Source organism: Tachysurus fulvidraco, chromosome 24 (assembly GCF_022655615.1).
Source record: "Tachysurus fulvidraco isolate hzauxx_2018 chromosome 24, HZAU_PFXX_2.0, whole genome shotgun sequence".
Taxonomy (NCBI): domain Eukaryota; kingdom Metazoa; phylum Chordata; class Actinopteri; order Siluriformes; family Bagridae; genus Tachysurus; species Tachysurus fulvidraco.
The window spans coordinates 6,407,874-6,420,543 of NC_062541.1; the positions used below are offsets into that span (position 1 = coordinate 6,407,874).

Consider the following 12,670-nt stretch of genomic DNA (forward strand, 5'->3'; position numbering starts at 1 on the left):
CAATGGCGTACGTCCTAACTGCTCAGTTATGGTGGCGGTAATGTTGTGGAACCGCAGACCGTGTGTGGGGAACTGAAATAAACCACAATAAAGTAACTACCTGGCGGAAGACTGGCTTCTTGCAGGAGAACTAACGTGAAAAAAACGTATGAAATCTAACAACGAGCCAAAAACATGGTGGTTCTCAAAATCCGAGACCAGGTATGTTGCCATTCCTCGCTAACTAACGTTATTTAAACCAGCTACAGTTACTCATATTTTTTCTGCACCCGTATTACGAGAATAATCGGAATCTCCGTTGTGATTGGTTATTCCCTTTCCACTTCCAACCACTACAATGACTCGAAGAAGAGTTCTAGCCTATCAGAGCGTAGGGGCGGGAGTTGTCGTAATACGGTTGGGAAAACAACTGTAGCTAGCGTGGTAAAGTAGCTAGTTAGCGACGCACATAAAGACCACAGTATAGGTTGTACTTATAATAAAATTTATTTTAAAATAGAAGACTTTTTTTTTTAATCTCCTTCAAGTGAGGACAGCTTTCATACGCTGCTTTCTAAGTTTATAAATGTAATTAATACTAGTCAATGTTAGCATGATATGATTATTTAACCAAACTGACTCTGAGTCAAACTGACTCTGAGTCAATTAACGTCATTTAATCATGATTACATTTAAAATGTTGTTTATGTGGTTAAGTTCTGGAGTGCACCGTTTGATGGAGTGCTGTTGTGAACGATGCTGTAATTTTATAAATGATGCTATCATCAGTTAAAGCTATTCGTTTGTTATAATATTAATTGGATTAAAATCAATACCTGCCTCAGTATATAGAAGAATTCAAGGAGAACTATTCAACTTTTACTGGAGAGATGCAAGTGACTGTATGGGCAGGTGGGTGGCAAGATTGAAGGATGGATGGATAAAGGACAGGATGGATAAAAAGATAGATGGATGTAACTGATTGGATGAGTGGATTTGAATGGATAGAAGTAACTGGATATGTACATCTTTAGGGGCAGGTGGGGGTGGATATAATGGATGGATGAATGGATGCGGATGGGTGAATGGATGGATGCATAGAAGTGTGTGGATGTATGGATGGAAGTGACAGAAGGGATATAAGTGAGTGGAAAGATGGAAGTGACTGGATGGATGGATGGATGTATGGATGGAAGTGACTGGATGGTTATAAGTGGATGCATTTATTTAATTGACTGGATAGATGGATAGGTGGATGGATGGATGGATGGATGGACATATGGAAGTTACTGGATGGAGGTGAATGGATGGATGGTTGGAGGTGACTGGATGGATGGATGGATGGATGGATGGTTGGAGGTGACTGGATGGATGGATGGATGGATGGATGGAGGTGGATGGATGGATGGAGGTGACTGGATGGATATAAGTGATTGGATGGATGGATGGATGGATAGATGGAGGTGACTGGATGGATTTAAGTGTTTGGATGGATGGATGAGGTGATGTAAGTGACTGGATATATTTATTCATGGATGGAAGTGTCTGGATGGTTATGAATGGATGGATGGATGGATGGGTGCAAGTGATTGGATGGATGGATGGAAGTGGATGGATGGATGAATGGATGAATGGATTTGTAGACGTACGGATTGATAGATAAATTGAGGCAGTTGGCTGGATGATGGATAGATGGATGGATGATGTAGGTCACATGTGAAAGTAAAGCTTGGTCATGGTCATCATTGTGTGTTTTTCTCTGAATGTGTCATTACGTGTGTGTGTGTGTGTGTGTGTGTGTGTGTGTGTGTGTGCAGATAAAACAGCATGTTTTTATCTGTGCTGTTTCTTTCTGGACTCCCTGTGTGAGAGCAGCTGGTCTTCCTGATGGTGTGTTGGCCGCTCGCTCTGCCGTTCTGTAGACGACACTGACAGCCAGATCATCTGCTCCTCTGCTTCCTGGCTCTTCGTATTGTCTGGTCCTGCATGGGCTTTAGATTTCATAGAGTTTTTCTTTTTCTTGCTGGTTAATTTAATTCTGTGGCTCTGACTGTCTTCAGAAATTCAGCATGACCTTAGAAGCCTTTTGTCTAAGAAATGTGAGGGTTATTTAGCAGGGGCCTTTAGAAAGGAGAGAAACCTGAGCAACTACATTTAGACATGTGGCCTGTCCTCCTTTCTGTCCTCCTCTCTGTCCATCCTCCTCTGTCTTCCTCCCTTCTATTCTTCCTCTCTGACAGTTCTCCCCATCTTCCTTTCCATCCTTCCTGTCTGTCCTCCTCCCTGTCCTCCTTTCTGTTCTTCCTCTCTCTCTCTCTCTCTCTCTCTCTCTGTCCTCCCTCTCTCCTCTGTTCTTCCTCTCTCTTCCTTCTCCCCATCCTCCTCTCTGTTTTCCCCTCTGCCTGTCCTCCTTTGTTTTCCTGCTCCCCGTCCTTCTCACAATTCTTCATCTTCATCTGTCCTCCTCTCTGTCCGTCCTCCTCCCTTCCCTCTCTCCAGAAACAGGTAATGTGATATTGCTCCTTGTCATGTTTTAAATAATAAAAAAGTCAGTCCACTCCGTGTGTGAGGATCGGGCAGCCTGCAACGTGAGCCATCACTGCTCTATGTGGGCATACAAGCTTCACACTCCTACCCCCTCACAACACACACACACACACACACACACACAGGAATAGCCTTCCTGGTTACTCTGACTTATGTGCTCAGCATTGAAATGTGAACAAAGAGAGCGGCGCCAAAAATAGCCGCTCAGAGATGCAATATTATATCAGAGACTCACGATGTGACCGAAACATCATATCACAATAACTTTTACGATTCATACTATACAAGATATGTCACACACTGGCAACAAAATAGTGCTACTGAGTTTTAAATCTATTTTAACTACTTTACTTATTACATATTTATTGAACAACTGATGCGTTACTTAGAGTTTGCAATTACAAAAAAAAGATACCTCTGTATATCTGACACTGGAGACTCCTTACAAGACATATACAAACACCTCCTCGCAGTAAACTTCACATTCGTGTTGTACATATTTTAACAAGTCTCTTATGTGAAGTGTCCGCCGTACACGTGCTCGTGTAAGCTGTTGCTATAGAAACGACCAGGTATTACAACGAAGGTGTTAAAACGGGTTCAAATCGAGCATTCTGCAGCACACTTTGTCTTCATCATCATCATTATATCGTCTCTGGAGCCTGGGTCACAAGCATGTGAGAGGAGAAAACTCCTTCCACTGAAGCAGTGAGCTCTTTCTCCACCAGAGGGGGCCTGAAGACATGAAAAGGACAAGGACAGGATCAGAAAACAGGCTCTTTTATAAAGCTTTGGAAAAACGGTGTGTTTAACATCCATCATGAGTTTATCTCAAACTCAAAAACCTTCATTTCTCCCTCGAAACATTCACCTCGTTCACATTTCCCACAAGCACTTCTCTCGTGTCCTTGTGTTGTGGTGGTGGTGGTGTTGTTGGATATCAATTTCTCTTCCTCTTCTTCATTCCGTGGACCTGTTTTAATTTAGCTGTGCTAATATTTATCAGCACATCAAGTCAACAGGAAGCAAGACTATCTAGAAATAAAGTACATCATCAAAAGACATCAGATCTTTCGTGCAGTTCAGCTTCACCCAGTGTTAATATTCTCGTGTGATTTGTAATAACAGTCAGTTGTAGATGAAACTTACTGTAGTTATTCAGTCCCTCCAGAACCGATTCTTCTCCCAACAGCAAACACATGTAGGTTGTGAGTTCAATTCCTACGTCCACCATGCTGCCACTGCTGGGCCCCTGAGCAAGGCCCTTAACCCTTAATTGCTCAGTTTTATGAAAATGAGATAAAATGTAAGTCGCTCTGGATAAGGGCGTCTGCTAAATGCTGTAAATGCAATATTCGCTCCAACAAATACGTGATCTTTCGGTATTTTTCTCGCACAGCTTCCTCCCACACACAATTTCAGCCACCGGTTTGTAGACGTCGCTTTCTCAGCGTGACGTGAAAGTGACGTGACGTGACGTGAAAGTGACGTGCCCGGGGAGCAGTTGGGGGGGGGTGTGGTTCGGTGCCTTGCTCAAGGGCACCTAAGTCGTGGCCGACTCGAACCCACAACCTTACGGTTAGGAGTCAGACTCTCTAACCATTAGGCCACGACTTCCCCCAACAATGATGTATTTAGATTATAAAACAACATTCGAGCCACACATCATTTATTACATCTCCGGTCTCGGACACAGATCTCACAGGATGTGGAGTTACACAGGGGATTAGGTTTGAATCCAGTGAGCTTTACAGAACAGTGGAATCCATGGACCCTCGGCTCTACTTTTATTTTCTCTGATCCTCAGTGCCATTGCGTTTGAGGTCATGAGGAGCTGCCATGGCATGCTGAAGTGGGAAAGAGCTTGTTGAGTTAATGGGGGATTGTGGGGAGTCTAGAATGTTCCTGCAGGCGTAATCGGGGCCTATGTGTAAGTAGTTGCTTTTACACATGGAACAAACTCCAGAGTGTGTAAATCTTAGCTTTCTGTTTTTTTCTTCACTCTCTCTGCTTCTCTCTCTCTCTTTCTCTCTCTCTTTGTCTGCTTCTCTCTCTCTCTCTCTCTCTCTCTCTCTCTCTCTCTCTCTCTCTCTATCTCGCACGCGCACACGCACACACACACACACACGCACGCACAAACACATCCCAGATGTTCTCCGCTCGATGGTTATAATAAAAGAAATCATGAAATATAACCAATACTTCCCTCTGTTTTGCAGGTCTGAGTCATATAGGGTTTAATTCTGGGTTACATTCAGGAGGAGATGAGAACTCGAGCAGCCCTGCAGCTCAGCTCTGATGTTCGCCTCAGTAACTATAGATCTATAGAGTACAAATGAGTTCATTTAAAAGCTTCACCAACAAAAAGCAGGAGTCATGTAATGTGAGGACTATTAATGCATAAATTATTAAAAAGATATTACAATATCCATACTACTTCAGAAAAGCATATTGTGACACAATCGCTTTCACCTTTTTATTGATGGGTGGATGGACATAAATTGACAGTGTAAATATTAAATTCATGTATGGTCCTTCATGCTTGTGGGCTTTTTTGTTGGATCTAAAGGAGGGTGTCGTTACAGTTCTTGCTTGTTCATTAGAGTAATAGAGAGTTGTCAAGGACACACTAATCAAAAATCTTGCAAAATCACAACAGAATTCATGCTGAGCTCCTCCAGCTTTTAATGAAATGTCATCTTGTCGTGTGTGTGTGTGTGTGTGTGTGTGTGTGTGTGTGTGTGTGTGTGTGTGTGTGGGGATGGATGTGGATGAGCTGCACAAGTCTCTGCACTTGTTTTTTTACTAGGAGCTGTTAATTCCAGAATGATTCAGCAAAGATTCTGAGGAGCCTCCTGAGCATCCAGAGACTGTGTTTGTGTGTGTGTGTGTGTGTGTGTGTGCGCGCACCCACGCTTCAGTTTGCTAACCACTGTCCTGTCTTATATAAAACACAAAGGCTTTTCTGTCTGACATTAATTTCCATTTTATGCAACACACACGTACACACACACACACACACACACACACACACACAAAGAGAGAGAGAGCCAGTAGCATTCTTTATTCGTCACATTCAGATTTTTTCTTAGTTAATAATCACAAAGCGAACAGAACCAGTGATGAACTTTGTGCATCAGGTGTGTCTACTTCTTCGTGTCTCTGAGGAAAAGCTGTACTGTAACACCGTCTCTTTAACGAGATTTAATGACACGACATAATGACATCCAGCTCCTTGTGAAAGCCGTGACTGTGTGTACGTTTAAGCTAAGTAGTTAGCTAAGGAACAGTTTGTTCTCAGCTGTTGTTTTTTTTTTTGTCGTTTGTCTGCGTGTCTGTTTTATCTCTTGTTATTTTTGTTCACGTTACTTGATTTAAAGTCCGTTCCGTAAAATAAAAAAATGCCGGTTTTCAGAAGTCAAAACCTGGCACTCAGAGCTGTAGAGATGATTAAGTTTGTAGCCAGAAAAGTGCACAAAGGTTCGAGTGAAAAGAAGAAGAATCATCGTGTGTGAACGTGTCTGGATTAGTGTTGCTAACTGCAGGTTTAGTTCCAGAATTAACTATCAGAGTGCTTTCTGTCGGACACTGAACTGTACAAATGACTTTAATCGTTAGAGTTAGTGTTCAGTGATTTTGGAGGTCAGGCTTCTAAAAGATCTGGAACAGTGTCACTGTTGTAAGTTTGACCTTCTCACTGTCACTTCTCTCACTGTCACCATCAGAGCCATACACATAGCAGCTGTGTCTCCTCCTACCTATAAATGTCTTACTCTACACCTCTCTCTCTCTCTCTCTCTCTCTCTCTCTCTCTCTCTCTCTCTGTCGTATCGTGTTTCATTGCTCTACTCACACTCTCACTGGGACGACTAACTACAGCTCCTGCGATTCATTAACAAAATAACCCGAGGTGCCGAAACCCTTTTCGTCTGCCTGTCTGGGTTACGTCTCCGTCTCCGTCTCCGTCTGTCTTTTCATTCCTCGTCCCTGTTTCTTTTTATGACCGCATTCTTGTTTATGTCCCTCATCTCTCCCGCTCCATCTTTTCCTGCTGTTTGTTTGTTTTTAGTTTTTAGGTTTTTTCCCCAAGCATTATTCTTTCTCTTTCTTTTTGTACCTTCTTTCTATCTGTCATTTTCGCTTTTATTCTCTCTCCCAGAATCTGGTGCGCTGGAGGATTAGAATTGCAGTGGGGGCTGGTTGAGTTGGACAGAGCTGGAAAAAAAAAAACGCTGGTTTCAGCAGGCTGCCATGCGGCATGAATGGACAGAGTGAGAGAGAGAGAGAGAGAGAGAGAGAGAGGCTAGAGGCAGACTGAAAGCTCACAGCTCAGCTTTGTTCTTGCTAATCAGCAGCAGTGAGCTCCGGCTCTGCCTCTGAGAGGTTAAATAAATGAGGCTTTTACGATAATACATGCGCCGAGACCGGTTCATCATGCCCTCTAGGCAGACTGGATCACTGCAGCTCCATCTGCTTTAGCTTCGAGGAATCCCTGGCGCTCTTCTTTACGCTAGCATGCGTATCAGACAGAGATGACGACAGGACAGTAGCAGCTTCAGACTCACCAGGAACACAATCAGCCCAGGATCGTAACAGATCGTTTCTTTTGCGTGACGGAGTAACCTGAATTTGGGATTATTATTTTATCTGCGTGGACGTGGATGCTGAAGGGGACGGGGGTGGGGGGGTTCGCGTTTTTTTCCCCAAGCACCTATGAGGTCGGAGCGAATGAGCCGCGTGTGTATCGTCGTCCTGGAGGAGGTGGAGGAAGACGAGCTCTCCTCTCTGCATTCCAAAACAGCGCAGGACCACGTTTCCCAGCATTCACCTCCCGAAGCCGACACTCAGGAAGAGAAGGTGAGGATGAGACGGCAAGGCGGCCGATTTGCATTTTATCCTGCGGTTCTTTTTTTTTTTCTCTTTCCTCTTCTTCCTCTATGATTAGATAGAAGGCTCTGTTCACTAGCTGTGTCGGTGATGTGCGTGAGAGGAGAGAGGACAAAATGACTGCATTGCTGTCTCTTGTTCTGCTTTTGTGCAGCAGGCATTATTCACTACTGTAACGTGAATCAGGGTCAGATATCTGAGTGTTTGTGCACGAAACGTCTATAGCATGGAGCAAAAATCTGTTTAATATCACCGTAACCTTTTAGATCATTTGCATACATTCCACACGTTTTTGCGTCCTGACCTGTGTGTCACGGTGTGTGTGTGTGTTACGGTGTGTGTGTCATGGCCTGCAAAAAAAAAAAACAAGTAATACTGCTACTATGAGGAAATGATCTATTTCTGAGTATAAAATGCTTGTGGGTTTGGGCAAGGGGAAGTGAGAAGAATATTTGGAAGCAGAACGATGCTTCTTCTCTCCGTCCGTTCATTAAGGACATCCGGAGGGCGTTTTGCTAAATTAAAACTAGTTCAGAAGCAGTCAGTGTTTCAGGTGTAAACTGTAGCATTGTGAGGCTGCTGCAGATGTGTAGAAATGTGAGATGTGTCTTCACTCAGAAGAGGAACCTTAAATGCAATTCCACTGAACTGGATGGACAGACAGACGTCCTGTACGCCATCACTGCTGTAGTAGAGGTGATGAAGATGATGACGACGATGATAAAAATAGGATTTTCTCACAAGCTCCTAACTGTTATCCATATATTATCTTATTAATATAATCTATTAACAATTAATTATTTACTAATATAATGTGGTAAATGTGTTTATTTTTACATTTAAGAAAAAAATATATACATATTCACACAAAATTTAAAAACTAAATATTTTTAAACAAGATAAAATATCCAAAATATTTGATAAAATGGTTTTAGACCATATAAGACAACAGTTTTCTGCATCAAATAAACATTATATATTCTTAGACATTTTTTGATTATTTAAATTTAATATTTAAATTTTTATGATTTTACAATTTTACAATTAATACATTTATAGAACTATATTTCTATACTATATAAGTCATAAATAGATTTAAATAAATAAATAAAAACAGATGCCACAGTGCTGTTGAATTTGTGTCACTTGTGTTTGGTCAGAAGGTGTTGATTAATTTTCTGCAAGTGCGGTTCACTGACGTTACTTCCTCCTGCGACACAAATCCCAGGTTTCTATTCAAGAGCTCATTTTAATCCTTTGTCATTTCTGTGACTTTTTTTTTTTGGAAGGAGTCTCCAGTGTCAGATCTTTTGTGATGAACGTTTAATGATTTGTTCAGTGTTCTTCTGAGAACTTATGAAGAGTGCGATAAAGGATAACTGCGTGATTGATTTCTTTTCCTTCACCAGCACTTTCTGTCATATTTTATTCCTTACATATGGACATTTGGAGTAGGGAAGCACATTAACACAGATTTCAGTCTCTCTGGATTTCCTGTTTGAAAGCCTCTCAGCCTTGTTCGTTTTTCAAAGAACAAGGAAACTGTGTATTATATCCTGTACTTAACACACACACACACACACACACACGCATTCCTTTCTTTATGATGGTACAGCAGTGTGTTATTCACAGACCTCAGTGTGTGCCTGAGCACGTCTCTGCACCTGGTCTGAAGGAGTTAGAGGTGTGAGGTGGTGGTGTGGACATCTGTCTCTCTCACCTTGTCACTTACACTCAGGGGTCAAGTGCTGTTGATGCGTCATATACAAAATATAATATACTCTCTCTCTCTTTCTCTCTCTCTCTCTCTCGCTCTCTCTTTCTTTCTCTCTCTCTCCCTCTCTTGTTTTAAAGCTCAGTAGGAAAAATAATCGTAGCATTTAAGTAGCTTTTATTTTTCTGCTATTTATTTAATTGTTGCTATTTTTTACTGCTTTTTACATTTTATTGGGCCTTTATCATTATGATGGGTCACAATACAAAGTTTTATGACAAATGTTTTGTAAATAGGTTAGTAGTAGTAGTAGTAGTAGTAGTAGTAGTAGTAGTAGTAAAATTATTATTATTAAGCAAGTACAGTTTATTTTAGAAATGTCTCAGTGAATTGTGATTTTTTTTGTACTATTATTATTTCTACATGTTCTAAAATAAGTGATTTTCTGTAGACCCTGAAAAATATATTCCACATAACAGCAACCGATGATAAATTAAAAAGTATTTAATTTCTCATTATGAGCTCATTATATAACAAATTATAAGACCTCCTCTAAATCCTCTTACTAATTTTACACTTGACTTTGGTCTCATTTATTTTGCAGATCATTTTTGCTTCTTAGGGCAGAATTCACGCTTATTTGCTTCAAATGAAATGTTGCTAGAAATAAAGGGCTGAAGTAAGCTGAACAATCTGTTAGAAGAATAAGAGAATTTTAGGCTTTAATCCAATGAATGAATTTAGAAATGTGCATAAAACATTGTAATAGAAGAGAGAAATAGTAGCTGAAGTTAAATTCTAGATATAAAGTTTCGATTTCTAGATATTCACATGCTCGTGTTTGTTTCGGTTTGTTTTCTAGTCCCGGCTCTGTCCGTGTCCTGTAATCGGTTTGTTACCTGATTGGCATTTCTTATGCTGATGTTTAGTGTATTGTCAAAATACACAACTAAACCTGATACATGTTCATACAGTGTGATGTCCTGCTGTGATTCCTCCGTCCCACAAATCTCCAGTAGTTACATCAGTGCTGCTTGTTTACTTCATATGTAACTACACAGTATTTATATTTATCTCTATTTAATTAGCTTGTCATGGAGGCCAGTTTATGAAAAGCATCCAAAATCATGGGCTGGAGAGAACTGGCTTATAATATATGAGCCATGACACAACATGTGTTGTATTTTGAAACTGCATTTCACATTCATTTAACTGAGACTTAAAGGTGGGGTCTCCGATGTTTGAAAGCCAATGTTGACATTTGAAATCACCAAAACAAACACGCCCCTAAAACAAATGGGTCCCACCCCTGTATCGATAGCTCCGCCCACACACATACTTAAACCAGGAACTAATGGAAAGAAATGTGTCTATCATAGCTGAAAGGAAGAACAATACAAGTGCAGATAAACAAACAAGCAAGATAAACAAAGAGTTTCCCGAGTCAATAACTCCTGAGCTAAACGCTGTTACTACACAAAACGCGGTTGTAGCTGAGTCTCTACATTACTACAATAGAAAAGAGGTGTTATTTGTGTAGTAACAGCATTTAGCTCAGGAGTTATTGACTCGGGAAACTCCAATCTGTGAATATGTGGCCAACTTCCCGCTCCTTCAGTTCTCTCCAGCGCTGGAAAGCTGAGCCTATATTAACACGTCCTACTTCTTGCCTTATTGTTAGCCTTTCTTCACTTTCTTTATTTGTTTTTATCCTCCATGTCAATGTTAAAACCGCTTTCTGCTAATGTCACACATGCGCACTGAACACTCTCTCCGCCGCATATTGACAAGCCCCGCCCCTTTCTGCTCATTGGCTACACGGCCCAACTCAGTTCACTTTAAGTGCACACAACAAAAAGGTTCACAGTATGGAAAAATATCATTGTTTCATGGCACCTTTTGTGAAAATGTGAAATTTTTAGTATGACTTTAACCTTTAAACTACAACAGCCATCTCAATAATTGGCAAACATTTATGTTGCCTTCTAATGTGAGAAATGACATTTATTAGATTTTCAAGAGCTGTGAAATCAGGTGTGTATGTTGTCAGAGCAATACACATGCGTTGGTGCAGGTGCCGGGCTGTGAGAGATGTGTGATAACTCATTTTAGTGGCATTCACACGTGTAAATAGAGCCATGGTAGAAAAAAGGGTCAATGTTGTTTCACCGAATTTATAAAAAAAAATTTTGTGTGTGTGTAAAAAAACTGAGAGAAGAAATGAACAAAGGAAATTATACAAAAAAAATTTCTCATCTCTCATCATCCTGTCATCGCATCTCACGTCGTCACGTGATTCCTGCTCTGTGTCGCGACTACTGGATGGAACAGTCGAGCATCACTTCATAATTGTAGAGTCCGAACTACGTACATTTATTTAAAGACGTCTCTTACACGCTAGGCTACTTAAAGGGCCGGAACACACCTTGCGGGTCGGATCCGCCATTTGAATAGCCTTGATTTATCGCAGGAGTTTTCCTTTTGATATTTATTTTCATTCTCTCTAACTAGCCTAAATGCCCCTAAAGGTGATGGAGATACTAAACTGTCTACAGAATCACAGTTTGAATATTTATTAGGAATATAAACTTCCGTCAAATTTGAACTACAGAAAGGAAAGCACGTACAGACAAGGAGATATCTTACTGTAAATATCTATAAAGCCATAGTAATTACGTTGTTACCCTCCAGGTTTCTCTGTGTAGGTTATAAACCCTGCTTTTGTTCTTTCAAGGCCGCTCTGTGATGGTGTGTAACTTGAACCGTTTGCAGCAGTTTTCCTGAGGCCATGAAACGTCAGCGTTTGTTGTGATGATGGCTAAGCAAGCAAGCAAGCACGTTTTGCTTCTCGTATATAATTTAACTTCTTATTGCCTCCATGATAAACAAATATTAAAAGTAAGTATTTTACTGGCTCTAGAAATACCTCTGAGCGGGGGTTAGTGATTCAGTTTCAGCTATAGGAGAAAGCTCTCTCAAATGTGTGTTTCAATCTCGTGTGTGTGTGTGTGTGTAAACTATATATGTGCCTAATGGTAGCTATATACATTAATCGATTGACATTGTTACTGATGTCTTGAGTCCAGTTAGAATGTGAGAAAGTGCTCCCCGGGGCGGGGCTTCAGAGGGGCGGGGCTTCCAAGGGGCAGGGCTCCCAATGGGCAGGGCTGACGTATCAACCACTTCAGATTCCAATGCTTCCAATCTTTTGTCTTGTCGCAAAGTGTGTAAAGGTTAACAGATCTGGAAATGTAGTATAGATGCTAGACGGCATGCCACAGGTGGGTGTGTGTGTGTGTGTGTGTGTGTGTGTGTGTGTGTGCCACTGAGCTGATGTCAGCCATGTTCAATAAGACAATATATAATACACTCAGCAGTGAACTACTTCATCCTGTAATATAATCTTATAACCATGAACATTGTCTTTCTCCAGCCTTCGTTGTTGAAAGCCATCTTTAATGTGGATCCAGATGAAGTTCGCGCTCTCATATTCAAAAAGGAAGATGTCAACGTCCAGGTATTGGGTTTTGTTTGTTATTTTTA

At 41.0% G+C, this 12,670-nt stretch overlaps 1 protein-coding gene across 3 annotated transcripts in view; it reads left to right on the top strand.

Annotated features, from left to right (window-relative positions):
- Positions 1–12,670, top strand: part of LOC113661515 (serine/threonine-protein phosphatase 6 regulatory ankyrin repeat subunit A-like) — a 30,688-nt gene continuing 18,018 nt past the window's right edge. The window contains exons 1-2 of one of the 3 annotated variants that reach the window (XM_047807915.1): positions 1–201; positions 12,561–12,644. In XM_047807915.1, coding sequence (XP_047663871.1) covers positions 175–201; positions 12,561–12,644 — 111 coding nt within the window. In that variant the 5' untranslated portion in view covers positions 1–174. Of the gene's footprint in view, positions 202–5,628; positions 7,384–12,560; positions 12,645–12,670 lie in introns of those variants that run through there. The other 2 variants (XM_027175789.2, XM_047807916.1) reach the window with 2 other exon arrangements.